This window comes from Lontra canadensis, unplaced genomic scaffold, assembly GCF_010015895.1.
Source record: "Lontra canadensis isolate GAN:19392208 unplaced genomic scaffold, GSC_riverotter_1.0 scaffold58, whole genome shotgun sequence".
Lineage (NCBI taxonomy): Eukaryota > Metazoa > Chordata > Mammalia > Carnivora > Mustelidae > Lontra > Lontra canadensis.
In genome coordinates, this window is record NW_022631052.1 from 9,794,785 (window position 1) to 9,816,433 (window position 21,649).

General features: G+C 40.5%; 1 protein-coding gene across 2 annotated transcripts in view; it reads left to right on the plus strand.

Moving 5' to 3' along the window:
* Positions 1-21,649, plus strand: part of KNTC1 (kinetochore associated 1) — a 77,244-nt gene that overhangs the window by 36,870 nt on the left and 18,725 nt on the right. For both annotated transcript variants that reach the window (XM_032876385.1, XM_032876384.1), the window contains exons 32-49: positions 1,545-1,617; positions 2,176-2,243; positions 5,797-6,077; positions 6,695-6,867; positions 7,337-7,434; positions 8,065-8,203; positions 9,127-9,183; positions 9,679-9,842; positions 10,389-10,493; positions 10,853-10,981; positions 11,606-11,722; positions 12,744-12,853; positions 15,792-15,999; positions 18,945-19,034; positions 19,900-20,071; positions 20,157-20,215; positions 20,364-20,580; positions 21,525-21,598. In XM_032876385.1, coding sequence (XP_032732276.1) covers positions 1,545-1,617; positions 2,176-2,243; positions 5,797-6,077; positions 6,695-6,867; positions 7,337-7,434; positions 8,065-8,203; positions 9,127-9,183; positions 9,679-9,842; positions 10,389-10,493; positions 10,853-10,981; positions 11,606-11,722; positions 12,744-12,853; positions 15,792-15,999; positions 18,945-19,034; positions 19,900-20,071; positions 20,157-20,215; positions 20,364-20,580; positions 21,525-21,598 — 2,334 coding nt within the window. The remainder of the gene's footprint in view (positions 1-1,544; positions 1,618-2,175; positions 2,244-5,796; positions 6,078-6,694; positions 6,868-7,336; positions 7,435-8,064; positions 8,204-9,126; positions 9,184-9,678; positions 9,843-10,388; positions 10,494-10,852; positions 10,982-11,605; positions 11,723-12,743; positions 12,854-15,791; positions 16,000-18,944; positions 19,035-19,899; positions 20,072-20,156; positions 20,216-20,363; positions 20,581-21,524; positions 21,599-21,649) is intronic.

The window sequence follows — 21,649 nt, forward strand, 5'->3', positions numbered from 1 at the left end:
AGAGGGAAGCAGGCTCCCTGCTGAGCAGAGAGCCTGATGCGGGACTCCTCGAGATCCCAGGACCCTGAGATCATGACCTGAGCCGAAGGCAGCGGCTTAACCCACTGAGCCACCCAGGTGCCCCTTTTTTTTTTTTTTTTTAAAGATTTTATTTATTTATTTGACAGACAGAGATCACAAGTAGATGGAGAGGCAGCCAGTTCTCTTCTTTAGGGAGGTGAGGAACCAAATACCCAATTTATTCAGGATAGTTGGCATATATATATTTTTTTTATCCTTTAGAGATAGTTATCCCTCAACCTCTCAGCAGTCCATCTCAGTAATTTTTTTGCCTTTAGGGAAATTAGTTTGGTTATTTTGGCATCAAATATTTATTATGCTTTTACTATACTGGAGGCCTTAGGTTAAATACTTTAAATGAACTGTCTACACAGTTGTGAGATCGTTCCTGTTCTCAGCACCTTATAGATTAAGTGCAGAAAATAACATTTTAAGGACACCTGGTTGGCTCAGTTGGTTGAGCATCTGCCTTTGGCTCAGGCTCAGGTCATGATCCCAGGGTCCTGGGATTGAGCCCCACATTGGGCTCCCGGCTCAACAGGAAGTCTGCTTCTCCCTCTGCCCCTTCCTCCCTGCTTGTGCTCTGTCTCTCTCTCTCTTTCAAATTAATAAATCTTAAAAAAAAAAAACAAACCTAACATTTTGAAATAAGTGACTTTTGCAAGCTTATTAGAAAGTGGCAGAACCTCAGCTCAAACTCTAATAGCAGAGTCCGTATTCTTAACCACCAGCTTGGACTGTACCCCATAGTGGAAATGTTGGAGTACTTTGGTCCTAGCACTGTCTAAGCATTTCATGTACACTGCATCTTTAAAGCTTTTCCTTCTTTGATTTTTCTTGTCTTTTTGTTTTAATCTTGTCGGTCTTCAAAATAATGATTATTTCTTGGACTTTCATTCTCTGAACTTAAACAAATTCAGTTCTTTTTGACTTTTCTAGAGAACTTTGCCTAATGTTTTGTCAAATAATAAAAACTATTAAAAAAGTGAAACTGGGATGCCTGGGTGGCTCAGTGGATTAAGACCTTCGGCTGAGGTCATGATCCCAGGATCCTGGGATCAAGCGCCACATCAGGCTCTCTGCTCAGCGGGGAGCCTGCTTCTCCCTCCCCAACCCCCGCCTGCCTCTCTGCCTACTTATGATCTCTGTCTGTCAAATAAATAAATAAAATCTTTAAAAAAAAAGCAAAACTGGAGTGACAGTTAATTATAGTATAGCCAAAAGGTGATTTGTGGGATTTGTGTATTCTTGGTATTTCTAAACCATATATCCAAGCGCTCATACTGGTATTTTTCATGTTTACCTTCTGTGTGATTTCATTATGATCCATTTCTCAGCTTCCTGACATCCTCTAACATGGATCTCCCATTTTTTCCACATTTTTTACTGTTTTTTTCTGATTTTGTGGTGTTTATATATTTGTCTGTATGTATACTAAGTGGCAAATAAAGGAAGCAGATTTCATTTTCTATTTTTCTTTTCAGAACAAGGCCTGGAGAATGTCCATAGCGAAGACATCCGTAGACATTCTTAAAATACTGTGTGACATCCAGAAAGGTAGATTGTACCTCTCTGCCCTCATCTCGGTTTTGTTCTGAAGCTTGCCCTTTTCAAAAAGTAGCATCAGTGACAGGCCTCGTCCTTTCCCTGGTTTTTCTGGCTTTATTTATCTCCATTGATCCCACTCATTTTTCCTCATGAAAAGTCTTCCTTGCTTTATTCTCTTGATTGCCAGTGTTGAAACAGAAACATCTAAAAATCAGCTTATCAACTACATGCTTCAGTAAGCTGTTTAAGGCTACACTAGATTTCTTCAGTGCCTTGTCCTTATTGCTCATGTTTACTTAAGTAAAACATTAACAAAGAAATGCTCTTGGAGAAAAAAGCTACAATTTATTTCAAAAAAATTGTCATTTCTCTTTATAACCCATAAATTTCTCTTTTCTACCTTCAGATAGAATAATTAGATTTCTTTTTGTACTTAAATTCTCTTACCTCAGCTTCTGAAAAGACTTGAGATGAGAAAACCAGAGCCAACTAAAATTTTAGCTTTTAAAAATTCTGACAGTACGGAAATTTGGATGTCTGCTATAACTTTAAAAAATTTAATTACAGACAATCTACAGAAGAAGGATGAATGTGAAGAAATCCTGAAACTATTTAAAGTTGTTGCTAGTTTGCAGGTAAAGATGTTGGTATATTGAACATTATTACTTTACTAATTACATTACTAATGAGTGAACTTGACATAAATGATTAGTCTTAAAATTTTCTGTACTAGCCTTCAGGAATTTTAAATACAGCATAATGGTTTCCCTTTTCCCTGTCTCTGTCATTTAAAAAACAACCTTATGGAGATATAATTCATATACCACACTATTCATCCATTTAAAGTGTGTAATTCAGGGCACCTGGGTGGCTCATTCGGTTAAGTGTCTGCCTTCGGCTCAGGTCATGATCTCAGGGTCCTGGGATCGAGTCCCCATTGGGCTCCCTGCTCAGCGGGGAGCCTGCTTCTCCCTCTCACTCTGCCCCTCCCCCCCAGCTAGTGCTCTCACTCTGCTCTCTCTATCAAATAAATTAAAAAAAAAAAAAAAACCCACTTCCATGAAACAAAGTGTATAATCACTGGTTTGGGTATATTATTAAGTTTTCGTAATTGTGGTAACAATGTAAAATTTGCCATTTTAGCCATTTTTCAATATAGTTCAGTGACATTAATTACATTCACAGTGTGATATGACCTTCAACTCGATTTCTGCTTTTCATCACCTCTGGCAGAAACTCTGCTTTTTATTCATTTTATCCATTTTTACCCATTAAGCAGCAGCTCCCCACTCCCTTTTCCTTCCAGCCCCTGGTAACCTCTGATCTGCTTTCTGTCTCTGAATTTGCCTATTCTGTATATTTCCAGTATAAGTGGAAGCACACAATATTTATCCTTTCATGTCTGGCCTCTTTCAGGCAGCATGATGTTTTCAGGGTTCATCCCCAGTGTAGCAGGTTTCAGTGCATCATTCCATTTTATGGCTACACGTTCCACTGAGGATGGACCACGTTTATTTATTCCTCTGTTGATGGACCCTTGGGTTGTTTCTCCTTTTTGGCTGTTGTGAGTAGTGCTGCAGTGAGCATGGTGAGTGAGACACCGAACCACTACTCAAACCCCACCTGTCTGACCCCAGTACCCTTGCTTATTCTATTTGGCACTGTCTCAGCAGCAGTAAACAGTTAAAATGAGATTACTGAAAATAAAAAAATGTATATATCCTTTAAAAATCATGAAATACGTTGACTCTACACAGAAGCTGCATTCCTTTGGGAAAAGATCCACATTGAAAAAAAGAAAACTAGCTGCCTGGGTGGCTTAGTCAGTTCAACGACTGCCTTCGGCTCAGGTCATGGTCCTGGGGTCCTGGGATCGAGTCCCACATCAGCCTCCCCCTGCTCTGTGGGGAGCCTGCTTCTCCTTCTCCCTCTGCCTGCCGCTCCCCTGCTTATGCTCTCTCTCTCTCTTTCTTTGCCAAATAAATAAATAAATAAAATCTTCTTTTAAAAAAAAGGAAAGAAGAAAAGAGAAACTCCTTGGTTTAATCACTTCTATGTTTATCTTTGACTAGATTATTCATGGATGATACATAATTCAAAAGGTTTTTAAAAATGGTTAAAATGGTAAGTTTTATGTTATGTATATTTTACCACAATAAAAAATAAACTTACTAAAATTCTGTACTGCATGTTGTAAACAATAAGAAATTAATTCTTTGATCCAAAAAAAAAAGTTTAAAAGAATAGGGCACCTGGGTGGCTCAGTGGGTTGAGCCTCTGCCTTCAGCTCAAGTCATGAGTCATGATCTCAGGGTCCTGGGATCTAGTCCCACATCAGGCTCTCTGCTCAGCAGGGAGCCTGCTTCCTCCTCTCTCCGCCTGCCTCTCTGCCTACTTGTGATCTCTCTGTCAAATAAATAAATAAAATCTTAAAAAAAAAAAAGAATATATATTGCAAAACAAGTCTTCCTTCTGTCTTAACACTCCCAGCTCTTCAGTTTCCCACATTAAGTGCCACCACCAGCACCAGTTTGTTGTGTATTTTCCCAGAGATAGTCTATGGTTACATAAGCAGAAACATTTCTGTGGTTCCTAATAAGGCAGGAGCTGCGACATAAAAGTAAGGCAGGAACTACGACCTATAACAAATCTTATCTGTAGTAAATATAGGAAATACTATATTTATTTCTATGAATAAGTATTTATTTCTGTGAGTGTGTCTACATGATGCATCCCCTTTGGGAAAGATCACTAATATTTTTGGGGAAACGTCAGTTTCAAAATTTTACATTTTATAAATATTGCTGAACCATAGATCAAGTTATACAACCATCAAAAATAGTATTTGTGGTGAGGGGCCTGGGTAGATCAGCCGGTTAAGCAACTGACTCTTGATTTCGACTCAGGTCATGATCTCAGGTCGTGGGTTGGAGCCCGACTGCTTCCCTCCCTCTGCCTCCACTCCCCTGGCTCACACATCCTCTCTCTCTCTTGCTCATTCAAATGTTGTGGGTTTGGTTTTTTTTTAAAGATTTTATTTATTTATTTATTTGACAGAGATCACAAGTAGGCAAAGAGGCAGGCAGACAGAGAAGGGGAAGCAGGCTCCCCGCTGAGCAGAGAGCCCGATGCGGGGCTCGATCCCAATACCCTGGGATCATGACCTGAGCCAAAGGCAGAGGCTTTAACCCGCTGAGCCACCCAGGCGCCCCACCCAGACTCTCTCTTAAATAAATCTTTAAAAAATAATAATATTATTTGTGGAATCTATGTAGTGATGAAGAGAGGGGAAATGCCATAGAGTTAACTGCAGAAGGTAATACATGAAATTACCCACACAGCCACAAAATGCTGGTGAAAAGACACTCAGGCAATACCAAATGGTCACTGTTTATTAGGTTAACCATTTCTCAACTCAGGTGTGTTTGTGCCCATGGGACGGTATCTGAAGATATTTTTGATTGTCACAAGTAGTGCAAGGAGGGTATTGGTGGCATCCAGTGGCTAGCGGCCAGGGACACTGCTACGATGTGCAGGCAGCCCCCACAACAAAGAATGATCTCGCAAGACCGAGAAACCTTGCTCTAAAGTGTGGCATCAAAACAGAAGGTCTAGGGGTTATGGTTCATCAGAAGAACATGTGACTCTTGATTTCAGGGTGGTGAGTTTGAGCCCCAAGTGGGGCTTAAAGATTACTTTAAAAAAAAAAAAAAAAAAAAGAAGAGCTGACTTACTGTCACTACTTCTTGGTATCCTTCCGAGGGCCTCTGGGATTTTTTAATTGGGTCAGAAAAATAAATTCTAGGTCTGGAATTAGCGGCCGACCGGGAGTTATTACAGAGAAGAGCAAAGCTGGGTTCTTTGAGCCACCAGCATGAAATCACCCAGATCTAACACTTAATCTGTCCCTCCTGCTAGTCTGGGCTCCCCCACGACAGAGAATGATATGACACTGAGAAATGGTGTCAATAGCGCTGACACGGAGAGAATCCTGAATTAAGATGGCTTTTCCTATTTTCCAAACTTTTTCTAATACTATGACTTTCATAATTTGAAATATGAAGTCTCAAATCTTTAATTTACAAGGGAATAGTCTTTGAGGAAGAAATAAGGCGAGGTTTGAGCCTGGCCAGTGGTTTTTAACAGCATGAAGTAAACAGATGTGCGCTGTCCTGCTTGCCTTGCTAGGAGAACTTCAAGGTCTTCCTGTCCTTTGGAGATTACAGCAACAGTGCCCTGGTCGCAGAGCTCCGGGAACAGTACATCAGAGCCCACGAAGTCATGCAGAGCCGGCACAAATCCCCGGGCACTGCGGAGCCTGCAGCCCGTGAAGGCAGGAGCCTCAGCACTGAGTCCAAGCTGCACAGACAGGCACTGGCGCTGCAGGTGTCTGCACAGGAGCAGGAGGCCGAGCTGACCTGGAGAGCCTTAAACCACGGGAATGTGGAAGCAGCGCTGGCCAGGTGCAGGTGAGTCCCAACGTGAGCGAGCACGCGTGTGCACGAGTCCCAGTGTGCGTGAGCATGGCTTGACTGAAAGGAACGCTTGCTTCCGTGACTTCTGTGGTGGTGGGATCAGGTCAGTGACATTTTCATTTTCATGGAAGTCATTCTTGGTTTCTCACTCTCAGAGCCTAGTTTGGACTTCGGGGTCAGAAGGTGGTAGCCTAGGGGCGCCGGGGTGGCTCAGTCAATTAAGGGTCCCGACTCTTGATTTTGTCTCAGGTCAAGATCGCAGGGTTGTGAGATGGAGCCCCGCATCAGGCTCCACACTGGGTGTGGAGATTCTCTCTCTACCCCTCAACTTTCCCTCATTCTCTCTCTCCTTCTCTTAAGAAAAAAGAAAGTCGTAGCATAGAAGGCAAGTAACTAACACGGAGTCGTTGGGTAAGCTAACTACTGAATTTAGTTTGCCTTTGCACTCTGGTTAATGGCATCCCAAGTAAGTTTGAAGACGAAGCACATTAGGTACCATGAATACAGCATACATTTTAAATGATGGTGGTGGTCATATATTAATCCAAGAAAGGCAAATGCATTTGCTTTTGTTCTTCATGCTCTAACTTCCAACACACCCTTTCTTCCAGAGACTTATTTAGGTATCACTGCAACGCGGACACCGGGAAATTGCTGTTTCTGACATGTCAGAAGCTTTGTCACATGTTGGCTAACGACGTTCCAATGGCAACACCTGTCGGCCTCAATCTTCCTTTGGAAATACATGCTCTAGCTTGCCAAGCTGCCACCATCTGCAGCCCAGGTGACAAGATTTATAATATACATAGCTTTGTTTCATACTGGGCTCCCACATGCTGTCTCTGTACCATTGGACGTTGCCATAAGGATAGAAGATCGTTGTCTCCATTTTATAAAGAGCCAGTTATAATCAATCCTCTATGGGGATTACTGTTTGAAAATATTTACAGGTATTAACAATGTCATTTCTGACTATTGATACTCACTTTAGCATTGTGAAATTCCTTACCTCTCCATCTATGTTCTTACTTCTCATCTGAGCTTAAGGAAAAACTTGAACTGCATTATTTACAGTAGTCAGAGGTTTGTGGAAACTTTTCTCTCTACCTTGTGGCCTTCCTCAGAATTTTGAATGGTAGTTACTGGAAGATTGTGGGGTTTTTTTTTTTGTTGTTTTTTTTTTTGGAAGATTGTTTTCATTACCCAAAGCACATGAAATATTTGTATAATGATTTTTCCCCATTTTCTTTCAGATTTTTTACTGGATGCTCTAGAACTATGTAAATATACCTTAACGGCCGTAGAGCTTTCCAGACAGTGCCAAATGGATGACTGTGGAATTCTAATGAAGGTAATTGCTTTTGAATTTCTTTTTCTTTTTTTTAAGATATTATTTATTTATTTGACAGACAGAGATCACAAGTAGGCAGAGAGAGAAAGGGAAGCAGGCTCCCCGCCGAGCAGAGAGCCCCATACAGGGCTCGATCCCAGGACCCTGGGATCATCACCTGGGCTGAAGATAGAGGCTTTAACCCACTGATCCACCTAGGCGCCCCACTGAATTTCTTTTCCTTAAATAAAACCCACCCATCCTTTATGTACCACTTTTAAATCACTTGCGTACTTTACAAAAATAATGAACCTACCTCTTGTGTTTTCTTATTCGAGCCTGGAAAACTCAAGGGCATGAGACCTCTTTTCCTATCACATGTATGGGCTAATTTAAGTTGCACTATGTTTTGAAATGTTGGGCCTCAATCCCGGCATCTCTGGACATTGTCCTTCTCTTAGAGTAGCAATTTAATTTAAAATGGTGTTATTATAAGCCACAGACCTGAAAAAACAGACTCCATGGTTCGTTTTGACCCTCAAAACTGCGTTTGGCTCTAATACATCTGCTCGTGGGTTCTGCCTGGTGGAGGTGGCAGTTGTGTTTTGGAGTGTATTTACTTGTGTCATCTCCATGTGGTTTGGTGTTCAGACTTCCTTCGGAACTCACAAAGATCCCTATGAAGAGTGGTCTTACAGTGACTTCTTCAGTGAAGATGGGATAGTCCTTGAGTCCCAGATGGTGCTCCCCGTTATTTATGAATTGATTGCATCTCTTGTGCCTCTCGCCGGTAAATGTCACTTGTGTTGTTGTTTTCCATGTATTTCTGCCTTATGCAAGTTTTTTTTTTTTTTTTAAGATTTTATTTATTTATCACAAGTAGGCAGAGAGGCAGGCAGAGAGAGAGGGAGGAAGCAGGCTCCCTGCTGAGCAGAGAGCCCAATGCGGGCCTCGATCCCAGGTCCCTGGGATCATGCCCTGAGCCGAAGGCAGAGGCTTTAACCCACTGAGCCACCCAGGCGCCCCTGCCTTATGCAAGTTTAAACTGCAGAGATTTGAAACTAGAACTCCACACGGTAATATGGTGAGTCTCGCAGGCATAATGCTGAGCAAAAGAAGCCAAACACAAAAGAAGGCATACTGTCCAATTCCATTTACATAAAGTGCAAGGACAGGCGACAAGGAAGCCGTGCTGTTGGATATCAGGGTAGTGGCTGGTTAGGTTACCCTTGGGGATGGGTAGTGACTGGAATGGAGGCCAGCGGGGACTTCATTTGGTTTGTTTCTTAGTTTGGGAGCTGTTCTGTGGATGTATGCACTTTTTCAGGTTGTACACTCATCTGTGTATTTTTCTGTATACACTTAAAAATTTTATTTAAAGTGGCAGTTTGCTTTAGGACATTATTTGATAATAGCACAATATTTATTTTTTATTTTTTTTTTTTTTAAAGATTTTATTTATTTATTTGACAGAGAGAGATCACAAGTAGACAGAGAGGCAGGCAGAGAGAGAGGAGGAAGCAGGCTCCCTGCTGAGCAGAGAGCCCGATGCGGGACTCGATCCCAGGACCCTGAGATCATGACCTGAGCCGAAGGCAGCAGCTTAACCCACTGAGCCACCCAGGCGCCCGATAATAGCACAATATTTAAATATCTTTTGGAATATGAGTGAGTTGTTTTATTTAGTGTTATGTACTTTACTCTCTTTTGTAGAAAGCAAGAGACATCCCTTGGATTCGACAAGCTTACCATACTGCTCTATTAATGAAGGTATTTGACATCAGAAATGTACATATTGTGTTATGATTTTATAAATACACCAATATGGAAATTCCTTGAAATCCTGAATATGAATCTGTCTTAATGTTCTTGAGGTGGTTACTTAGTTATTACTGTTACAATGTTATTCTTCTGAAAGATCAGAAAGATCTTCTGTCATTTGGCTTATAACAGTAACTTTTATGTATCTATTCATAAATTTTGCTCTTTCCAATAGGGAAGTGGGTTTTTCTCAGCTAAAGACTTAAGCATCTCAAAATAGACAAATTACAATCAAACTTAGTTATTTTCTGGCTTAAATCAAACCCATGTTAATTCTCTCATTTACTCACTTTGAGAACCAAAATATATGACCATCCTCTGCATTAAAGATATAGCTTGTCCCTGGAAAAAATTTTCAGTAATATGATCTTTCTTTCTTTGAGAAAAAAATCTAAATGGATTATAATACTGCTACTGAAATAAAATACTTTTATCATTCCACAGGAGACAACCTTATTTTACCTATTATAAACTCCATCTCTGCCCTGCTCCAGAACCTTCAAGAATCTAGCCAGTGGGAGCTGGCCCTAAGATTTGTTGTTGGTTCATTTGGTACCTGTCTTCAGCACTCTGCATCTAGCTTCATGAATGCCAGTCTGAGCGGAAAGGTATAGTTTGGAGAACAAATGCTTTCACTCCAGGTGAATATAGATACAAAAGCACTGCCAAACAAAGGAATTTGGAGTCCACATTTTCTCATTTGGCTCTGGAGCAAGGACATTGATAATTTGTCAGATGTAAGAAACATTTGTTGAGCACCTGCTAAGATTCGGGTTCGGTTCAGGGTTCTTGTGCACTTTTCATACTCCATCTTGACAACAACCCTGAGAGTCTCCATTTTGCAAATGAGGAAGCAGACTGCGAGAAGTGAGATCAGTCGCCCGAGCTTTTATGTTGCAGTGTGGTGTGTCGTCTTATTCCAAACCCAGTGACCCCATCAGGTTGAAACTTTATCTGCCCCCTTCCAGTCAGTTCCACCACCCAGCGCCACCCTCCCCCTGCCCCGCCCACTGTGGTCAGTCATCGTAAATTAAATGCCAACACATTTTTCATATGATGATGAATTTTCAAAGTTCCTTAATATTTGAGGAAAGTTTTCAGAATGATGCATAGCTAGAAATGGACCTAAATATTCTTTTATTCTTTTCTAAAAGTTGTTTGGAGAGGCCACACTAGTTAAATCAAAGCATGTTGTTATGGAATTGAAAGAGAAAGCTGTTACATTTATCAGGGGAAATGCTACAACATTACTGCACAAAGTGAGTATCTGTTCTTGGTAAGCTGTCTCTCTCTCTTTTTTCTTTTTTTCCCTCTTCTGGTTGCTTCTGATTTCTCAGTGAGGATAAGAGTGAGGAGGGGGAGGGGGTGTTGGGGTTTTGAAGAGAAGTGATGGAATTGTCATGCCATATAGAACTTGCTAGAGTTGTTTCCTTAAATTTGTGATAATGATAAAGGAGGTTAAAACGAAGCAAACAAGTTAGAACTGAATTACTTTAAATAACTTTTCATGAAACATTTATTCTTTCCTTGGGTCTGTAATTAAATTCAGTAACAAGCCTTCAGAGAACAAATTCCGTTTTGATTGTAAAGAATGTTCTCCGATGCTTTCTTCTGATAGGTATTTAATTGTCGCGTGGTGGATCTTGACTTGGCCTTGGGTTACTGCACTCTCTTACCCCAAAAAGAAGTGGTTGAAAATCTCTGGAAGCTCATAGATAAAGCATGGCATAATTACGACAAAGTTTTGGTATGGTCTAAGGAAACACGGCCTCAGTTCTTGAAGTATTAAAACATTTAGGGGGAAGAAATGAAACGGCTTTGCCCTCAGATCTTAAAGATTTAAACAAAAGAAACATTGAGCTCACTCACTTTCTACAAGCTTTTCCTTGACTACTGGCTCACCAGTGAATGTGTATGCAGGTTATAAGCATTGCTCAACCAGAAGGATTATATTTTTTATTTCTTAAATCTGTATGCAGCCAGAGAACTTGACTTCTTATAATTACCCGAGGGTATTTGAAATCTTAGACCCATGAGCCAGTTCTTTTTGAAGGACAAGTTTAACCGATGCAAAACTTGTCTTTGTTGTTGTTTGTTTTAAAATTTGCTTTTTATGGGGGTTTTGTTTGCGGAATAACCAAACTTTGGCCTTTCCTTTGAAGAAAAGCCAGACTAAATTTATGGCGTCATACTAAAAGTTGAATGACCTAACTATCCTATGAATAATGACTGTATCAAGCAATATGTATGCATTCCACCATGTTATCCCGAAGAGAGGTTGTGAGTTTTGTTAAATAGAATACATTCTAACACCTTTTAGATGAAACCCAATATTCTATTTGCAACTGAATTTTATATTTTAATTCTTTAGGCAATATCTCTGGTGGGCTCTCAGCTGGCCAGCCTCTATCAGGAAATAGAAATGGAGCTTAAGTTCCGGGAGCTCAGTACTGATGCCCGGTGGGGTATTCGTCTTGGCAAACTTGGTGTGAGTATTCTTTGGAGTGCCATGAAGTTTTGTTCATTCTGATGATTTTTCTAAAGGTTTGTTGTTGTTGTTGTTGTTGTTGTTGTTGTTGTTGTTTGACAGAGAGAGAGAGGTCACAAGTAGGCAGAGAGGCAGGCAGAAGGAGAGAGGGCAGAAAGCATGCTCTTTGCTGAGCAGAGAGCCCAATGTGGGGTTCGATCCCAGGACCCTGAGATCATGACCTGAGCCAAAGGCAGAGGCTTAACCAACTGAGCCACCCAGGCACCACAGTTCTGATGATTTTCCCCAGGAAAACTTAAAGATCTCATTGTCTGTTTCTTTAGAGAAAAGATGTATATTGTGGACGCATAGAATTTAGTTATATTAAGTATACCCATTGGTGTTTTCAAAGAAATAAGGACCGTTGGCTTCATTTCCTTTTTTCTATATTTTTAAGGAAATTATGAGGGGCTTGACATTTTTATCTGCTTAGCTTTCTCATTTATAGAAATATTTATCTAGCATTAAGATCTAGGGTTTTTCAGACCTAGCCTTTAGTCTCATATTTCTGTGCTGCTGTTTGGTTAAAGATAACATCAGTGTATACACAGGTATACCAAAGTTTAAGAACTCCTGTTAGGGAAACGTCATTTTTCACTTTGTAAAAACAAACGAAACCCTATTTTCTTTACACTGTGCATGAGAAACATTTTACCTTATTCACGAACAGTAGCTTATCAGGAATGTAATCACTGCAGAAATGGTATGTGTTTTGAAGCCTAATTCGTGTGCAGTAGTAATGGGACTGATAACCAACCACTTGACTGTTGAAGGGCCCCAGGTTAGTGTGACTGAGAGAGATATTGGATCCACAGTCAAATACACCTGAAATCTCAGAATGATGCTCAAGTTGAGTAGGGTGATTTAAAAAAAAAAAAAAGTTGGAGGAGTCTAAAAAAATGTTTCTCTATAAAAAGGCAAATCACTGTGGTGTCCTTATTGGGGTAAGTTTTACTTTTTTTTTTGCTCTTTTTGTTTCTAGATTTCTTTCCAACCTGTTTTCAGGCAACATTTTCTCACCAAGAAAGACCTCATTAAAGCACTCGTGGAGAATATAGATATGGACACAAGCCTCATTCTGGAATATTGCTGGTAATTCTTTAAACCTTAGTGGTATTTTTTGCTCTTAGCTTAACGAACTGGAAGTCATTACTGCAAGAACATGATAATACAGAGGATTATTGCTCGTGGTCCATGGACCTCTGGTGTTTACTTTTGTTCATCCCTAAACTGAGTAAACCCCAGAACCAGATTAAATTCTTTTAAGTTATCACCCTTTCAATTCACTGTTAAGCGTTTCCCAGACTTGCCTCTTGATGAGCAGGACCTGGGGCACCTGATCTAAAATACAGATTCCTGGGCCCCTCCCTGGTGGTTCTGACTCAGCAGATCTGGGCCAAAGCCCAGGAATCTAATCCTTAATTTTTGGGTGATCCCCATGTTCAGGAAAATTTGGGAATATTGTTAATGAGCAATTGAACTTATAAATCAGATTAACTCAGGGGCAGGGTTGTTCTATTAAGACATAATGAAAAGTATGATTTAGGGAGAATTTTTAAAAGTAATTTAGTAAGTGAATAGAGAAAACTAAGGCTGAATGTTTTGTTTATAGATATAGATAGGTAACAGTTTACCGTGATGAGTAGGAATAAATACTATCTCAGGCGTTTATTTAATAAATAGGATGACCATTTTGCTGTCACGTTACCAGTTTCAAAGTGCTTTTACACACACCACCATTTAACTTTTTATAATTTTTTTAAGTTTTTTTTTTAAGATTTTATTTATTTGACAGACAGAGATCACAAGCAGGTAGAGAGGCAGGCAGAGAGAGAGGGGGAAGCAGGCTCCCCTATGAGCAGAGCGCCCCATGCGGGACTCGATCCCAGAACCTGAGATCATGACCTGAGCCGAAGGAAGAGGCTTAACCCGCTGAGCCACCCAGGCACCCGTTTTTACAATTTTTATTGCATACTATCATCAATTTATGTATGAGAAAACAAACCCATACTAGGTGACCTGCTCAAGGTCAAATAATAAGCGACTGCTTTTAAAATACCAAGAGTGCTATAACCCTCATCCAGTTGGTGGCAGATGAGTGAAGTCCGAGTTACTGTTGTGAGCACACTTCCTCACCAGGCGGGTACCCAGCTCTTCCGTGGACGGAGGACAGGGTAGCAGACCCGGGCTGCCACCATCCTGAACCCAGAAGTCAAAAGCTACAGGGTGCTCGTACCTCTAAGCAGCTTTGATTAACTGTACTTTGAAATAACAGAACCATGCCATTCTTCAGTTTGGACTGCTGCAAATCCAGAATGGAGTGCGCACACTGTCTTGTTTATTAATTTGAACTCCCGGCAGATTTTTGTGTGGTTTTGTCATACTGAGCCCTTTTCTACAATGTAAATAGCTAGAATAATGTCAAGTTCATTTCACATTCTTGTTGCTTTTGTGGCATTGATGATTTGTATTTGTGTGATAGCGACACTTCCACCCTGAGGAGTCCAGCTAAATAAATTTAGATGGCTTTTAGAATTTCAGGGAAAGACTTTAAAATGGTCCTACTTAAAGCTTTTCTTGATATTTCTATTATTCTGTGCAGCAGATTAAATTACCATCTTATTGGGCCGTCTGGGTGGCTCAGTGGGTTAAACTACCATCTTATTAATAGGGCTTAAGACATTGAAATTGTCGGGGTGTCTGGGTGGCTCGGTGGGTTAAACCTCTGCCTTTGGCCCAGGTCATGATCCCGGGGTCCTGGGATTGAGCCCGACGTCTGGCTCTCTGTTCAGCAGGGAGCCTGCTTCCCTTCCTCTCTCTCTGCCTGCCTCTCTGCCTGCTTATGATCTCTGTCTGTTAAATAAATGAATAAAATCTTAAAAAAAAAAAAAAGACATTGGAATTGTCTGTCTTTATTAACCTCATTCTTAATCTTTTTTTTTATAAAGATTTTTTTTTTTAATTTATTTGACAGATCACAAGTAGGCAGAGAGGCAGGCAGAGAGAGACAGGAGGAAGAGGCAGGCTCCCTGCTGAGCAGAGAGCCCGATGCAGGACTCGATCCCGGGACCCTGAGATCATGACCTGAGCCGAAGGCAGAGGCTTTAACCACTGAGCCACCCAGGCGCCCCTTAATCTTTTTCTTAAAGATTATTTGATTATTTATTGGACAGAGAGAGAGCATGATCACAAGTAGGCAAAGCAGCAGGCAGAGAGAGAGAGGGAAGCAGGCTCCCCGCTGAGCAAGGAACCCGATGCGGGGCTCGATCCCAGGACCCTGAGATCATGACCTGAGCCAAAGGCAGAGGCTTAACCCACTGAGCCACCCAGGCGCCCCAACCGCGTTCTTAATTTTTAAGTCTTTATTATTTTTCTAACTCAGATGAAACATACTCAAATCAAAGCTCCACATAGTCTCACCCTTCAGGAATAATTACTGTTAAAAGAGTTTGGCCTCTATTGTTCTTTTATTTCCTCTATGCAAATGCTGACATGCATTCTTTACATTCCTCAAAAACAGAATCCTACTTTACAAACCATTTTGTAGTATGCATCATTTACTTAGCAGGATGTCTTACAGGACTGGTACATAGAGCCCTTCCTCAGCTCTTGAACACTGGTATTCCTTTTTATGAACAGATTATTCAACTAGCCCCTCATTGATGGATGACTGAGTGGTTCTCAGTTTTTAAATATTATAAACAGTTGTTGCAGTGGACACCCCTATACATGTATCTTGGCTACTTCTGTGAAATGTGTGAAAGTAGAATTGTCCCGTTAAAGGGATTAAATATTCTCAATTTTATTACAAGTTTCTTTCCAGTATTGTGCCATGTCAACAAATCCGCCAAGAACAAGATCTGATTTTTTTAAAGGCAGTAATTAATTCTGATGACAGGGCTATGGTCTGATACTAAGGCTGGGCTACGAGAGGGTTGTTGGAGTCTCGTGATGGGAGCGGGTCGGGGAGAAATTGTATGGAAACATACACACACACGGTGAAGTGGGTGTAATGGAAAACTTCTCTTAGCACATTTCAGTTGGACTGTGATGCCGCTCTTCAGCTCTTCATAGAAACACTGCTACACAATACCAGTGCCAGCCAGAGCCAGGGAGACGCGAGCATGCAGCCCATCAAGCAGCAGCACCCCAAACTCCTGGCCAAAGCCCTGGAAATGGTTCCTCTCCTGACGAGCACGAAAGATTTGGTCATCAGTCTTAGTGGAATACTCCATAAGGTAGATGAACGGGAAGCGAATGTATCGGGTCACGTCAAACATTCCTCCTACCCTTAGTTCATTTAGAGACGTGGAGCACCAAGCTGGAAACGCAAGTCCTATATTTTTTAAAACTTTTCATTATTTTAGATTTCTGTCTTTTTAACAGTTTAATACAGCAATTTTCTGGTCTTTTATTCCTGAAAATAGAAATAGCTTTTTTTTTTTTTTTAAGATTTTATTTATTTGTCAGAGTGAGAGAGTATAAGCAGGAAAAGCAGCAGGCAGAGGGAGAGGGAGAAGTAGGCTCCCCACTGAGCAGGGAGCCTGATGCCATCGGGACCTGATCCCTGGAGCCCGGGATCATGACCTGAGCTGAAGACAGATGCTTAACTGACTGAGACACCCAGGCATCCCCAGAAATAGCCTTTTTTTTTTTTCCCCAGATTTTTTTTTTTTTTTAAGATTTTTTTTTTTTTATTTATTTGACAGATCACCAGTAGGCAGAGAGGCAGGGGGGTGGGGGGGAAGCAGGCTCCCTGCTGAGCAGAGAGCCCGATGTGGGGCTCGAACCCAAGACCCTGGGATCATAACCTGAGCCGAAGGCAGAGGCTTTAACCCACTGAGCCACCCAGGCGCCCCTTTTTTTCGGATTTTTGAAAACACATTCTTTGAAAAGGTCAAACTAGAGAGAAGTATAAATCAAGAAATGAGATTTCTCTATAACCTCATTCCCATAGATAAAAATGTTAGTAGTTTGGTGACTATCTTAGGCTAATCATCCTATCCTGTTACTCTCTTTTTTTCACTTAAAATATTGTCATTCCATGACAGTACACATATATCTGTCTCATTTTTGACAGATAGAAATTATTCCACTGTGTGGACGAAACACACTGTATTTAACCAGGCCTTTATGAATGGACATTTAAATCGTTTGTACATTTCACTATTCTAAGTTACAGTGAGTATCTTAGTATATATACCTATTTGCCCTCTTGTCTATTTTCTTAGGAGATCTTTATGAGAATTGAAATTTTTAGGTTGAAGGGTAGTTTCTTTTTTCTTTCTTTTTTTTTTTTTAAGATTTATTTATTTGTTTGTTTGACAGACAGAGATCACAAGCAGGCAGAGAGGCAGGCAGAGAGAGAGAGGAGGAAGCAGGCTCCCCACGGAGCAGAGAGCCAGATGCGGGGCTGATCCCAGAACCCTGGGATCACGACCTAAGACAAAGGCAGAGGCTTTAGCCCACTGAGCCACCCAGGCGCCCCATGAAGGGTAGTTTCTTGAGGGAGTAAAAGCGGATGGAAGGGTGAAGAGGATTGTAAGACTGCAAGAAATACTTCGGTTTTATATTTGGCCTGAAAGTCAGCCATAAATAATGTAGACTTGCTCAAAAGTTCTAGGTCCTACAGAAATCCTATTCCCACTTAGTTCAGTGTTGTTATTCTTGTGACCTTATTTGGCATTTAAGAAATGGGAATAAAAAGTAATGGTGTGTGGGCAAAACAAAGAACAAAGAGAATACTTCCTTTCTTTTTATGAGCATATATAGATGCCTCCCAATTAATTTTTGCATTTCAGTATATGCTTAGAGCCAGAATGCAGTCCTTTAAGAAACTTTTGCTTGGAGGCCCACTCTTTCAGTTACATCATTACCAAGAAAGGGTTCATTTCCTCCTAGTGTACTTTTCCTATCTTAAATGGAAGATATAGAATTCTAATTAAAAAATCTTACAAGGATACCCCTCAGTGACTCAGTTGGTTAAGTGTCTGCCTTTGACTCAGGTCATGATCCCAGGGTCCTGGGATTGAGTCCTGCATCAGGCTCCTTGTTTGGCGGGGAGCCTGCTTCTCCCTCTGCCTGCTGTTCTCCCTGCTTGTGTGCTCTCTCTCTCTGACAAAAAATAAAATCCTTTTAAAAAATTTTTAAAAATATGAAATTTTACAAATTATGAATTTTTTTATTCTTTCTAGATTTTTAGTACCCTAGGAATAGCTTTCTTTTTAAAGTCACTTTGGAAACATTTCAAAGATTTTTATTTTTATTTATTTGACAGACAGAGATCAAAAGTAGGCGGAGAGGCAGGCAGAGAGAGAGAGATGGGGGGAAGCAGGCTTACTGCTGAGCAGAGAGCCTGATGCAGGGCTTGATCCCAGGACCCTGGGATCATGACCTGAGCCAAAGGCGGAGGCTTTAACCCACTGAGCCACCCAGGCACCCCCCCTTTTTTTTTAAGATTTTTATTTTTATTTATTTGACAGGCAGAGAACACAAGTAGGCAGAGACGCAGGCAGAGAGAGAGAGAGGAAGGGAGGAAACATTTTAACATTTATTTATCCTGATAGAACTAATAAAGAACTAATTTTGAGATAAGAACATTTCAGGGTTTTTTGTTTGTTTGTGTTTGAGAGAGCATGTAAGCAGAGATGGGGGGAAGGGCACAGGGTGAGAGATAGAGAGAGAGAGAGAGAGAATCTTAAGCAGACTCCATGTCCAGTGTGGAGCCAGACATGGGGGTTGGGGCTTGGGGCGATCTCATGACCCTGAGGATCATGACTGCCACTGAAATCAAGAGTTGGACACTTAACCGACTGAGCCCCCCAAGTGCCCCCGTTTCAGTTCATTTTTATTTATTTATTTAGTAAAGATTTTATTTGACAGAGAGAGACACAGGGAGAGAGGGAACACAAGCAGGGAAAGTGGGGAGGGAGAAGCAGGCCCCCCACCAAGCAGGGAACCTGATACAGGGCTTGGTCCCAGGACCCTGGGATCATGACCTGAGCTGAAGACAGACAATGGCTGAGCCACCCAGGCACCCCTCAGTTCATTTTTAAAAGAATAATCTCCCACCATAGTGCAGAGATTTTGTGTTTGTAATCTGTATTGATGACCATAATTGAATAAAACCATGTCCTGCCCTGACCATCTTCTTAAGTTTTGATATATTTTTACTTTTATACAGTTGGATCCCTATGACTATGAAATGATTGAAGTCATCCTAAAAGTTATAGAAAGAGCCGATGAAAAGATAACCAACATTAATATTAATCAGGTATGACTAATATATTAAACATTTAAAAATTACCTTTATCCTTCTTTTTGGATCATTTAAAAATTGCAGTCAGATATCTTCCTGGACTGTCCTTTGTGCTTCCTATTTTTCTTGTCTTCTTCGTTGAAAGGAATATAGAGATAAAAAGACTTCTCATGCTCTCTATATTTTATCATTTATCTTAATCCTATTTTTGCTTTCCTAAAGTACTTTAAGTTTGTCCAAGAGCATGATGTCACTAAAGTACTGATTTGGAAGAATTAAAGCAAAATTTTTGTGATTCAGACGGGAAAAAAATGTATGTGGGACCTAAAGTTAGATACTACTTTCTATATTAGTAGGTAGGACTGACTCAATCCTAGTGCTTTCCGTAACTTCTTAGTCTTCTCTGAATTTTGGTTGCAGTAGCTTTTATCTCTTTTTAAATTAGATTTTAAAGATTGAAAGACAGTGGGTTGACTCAAATGGTTTTACAAGCCCACCAAAATATCCGATATAAGCTAAAGAGATGTAAGGGATATAGAGGATTAATTTTAGATCGACTGCCTATGTCTTTAAAATGAAATCAAGCATTTTTGAGATCTGTCAGACTGTTCGAAGAGGAATGGAGAACTACCAGACTCATAAACATCCTACCCACAACAGGGTTCCTTTAGTTTCTCCGCACATAATTTCTTTAACCATCGTGTACATTATGGTTTTGGTTTAGAAGAATAACCTTAGAGGTAAAACTACAAAAGTTTTGTGTATCTTTATGGAAACAAGGCCATCTCAGGAATGGAAATCTGTGATGCTATCAAGTTAGACAATTCGGAAACAGGACTGGTTTAATCTCACAGGAAATTACATTTGTATTTTAATCTAGGCATTGAGTCTTCTGAAACATTTGAAATCATACAGAAGAATATCTCCTCCAGTGGACCTAGAATATCAGTATATGTTGGAGCATGTGATAAGTTTGCCGCCAGCTGCCCAAACTAGACTGCCTTTTCACCTAATATTCTTTGGCACAGCACAGAACTTCTGGAAAATTCTCTGTATGTTCCTTAACTTATGAATATTACTGAATAGTCAAGTTATTTTCTTCTTAAGCAAATCATATTCTTCTTATTTCCTTCTTAGCAACAGAACTCAGTGAAGAATCATTCCCAACGCTGCTCTTAATTTCCAAATTAATGAAGGTAATGGGTTGAGACTTTGTAAGACGTATCTGTATATACCCTCTAGTTAACTTAGACCCTGTGTAGGAGGATTTGGGGCTACTTTCAGGTAAACCTTTAGAGGAGTGCCAATAAATCAGCCTTAACTCTTCTTTTCCTCTTTTTGAAGTTCTCTTTGGACACTCTGTACGTGTCTACAGCCAAGCATGTTTTTGAGAAAAAACTGAAACCAAAGCTCCTGAAGTTAACACAAGCTAAATCCTCAACACTGATTAACAAGGACATAACTAAGATCACTCAGACCATCGAATCCTACTTACTATCTATAGTTAATCCAGAGTGGGCTGTGGCTATTGGCATCAGTCTTACTCAGGATATCCCAGAAGGTATTGGATTCTTTTTCTAAATGGGCTCAGTATGGTTGGCTTGTTGTTTTGAACTTGCAGTAAAGAAAAAAAAAAAAAAGAAGGACTTCTCTATCTCTAAGGAGAGGCATTTAAAACTATTGATGGTGGTTAAAAATGTTATGTGTGCCCTCAGACTTCACTTGGTGCATTACTGACATTGTTAAAATCTGCTGAATGCTGAAAAGGCTCCAGTGAGGTCAGCAAAGTTCACTCCAGCACATCAGGGTGCAGGGATGTGGCACTCTCCACCTTGTCGGTAGGGATAGAAATTGATGCTTTCTAGTATCCACTCACACTTCTAGTAGTGAATCCTTACGTGTTCTTGCATAACCAAACAAGCACGCAAACATGGGCATGCACTGCTATGTTTTCAGTTGTATCAATAATTGAAAATAACTATTTTTTTACATGCTCATTTGTCAGGAACTTGTTTAAAAAATAGAGCGTAGGGCACCTGGGTGGCTCAGTGGGTTAAGCCTCTGCCTTCGGCTCAGGTCATGATCTCAGGATCCTGGGATTGAGCCCCGCATCGGGCTGTCTGCTCAGCAGGGAACCTGCTTCCTCCTCTCTCTCTCTGCCTACTTGTGATCTCTGTCTGTCAAATAAATCAATAAAATCTTAAAAAAAAAAAAATAGAGCCTATTCATAGAATGGAATACTGTGTAGTTAACTTGGGAAGATATCCAACGAACCTGCATAGGGAGAACAAGGAAACCGTATGTACTACATGTATGACCTTACCCGTTTGGGTTAAAATGTGTGTATCCTTCTGTCCTGTTTAAATTGTTTCTTTACTCTGAATATGCATTCTCATTTTAAAAATATAGTCTTTTTTTTTTTTTTAAGAAAAACATAGTCTTAAATTTGACTCAAATACATTTGTCTAGATTAAAATTTGCTTATAAATCTCTTCATCTTTTCAGGTTCCTTCAAGATGTCCAGCTTGAAATTCTGCTTGTATCTAGCCGAGAGATGGCTCCAGAATATCCCATCTCAGGTGTGTCTGGACTGCATGGTGGAAGGCTCCTTCCTCTCTCTTTTCACTTAA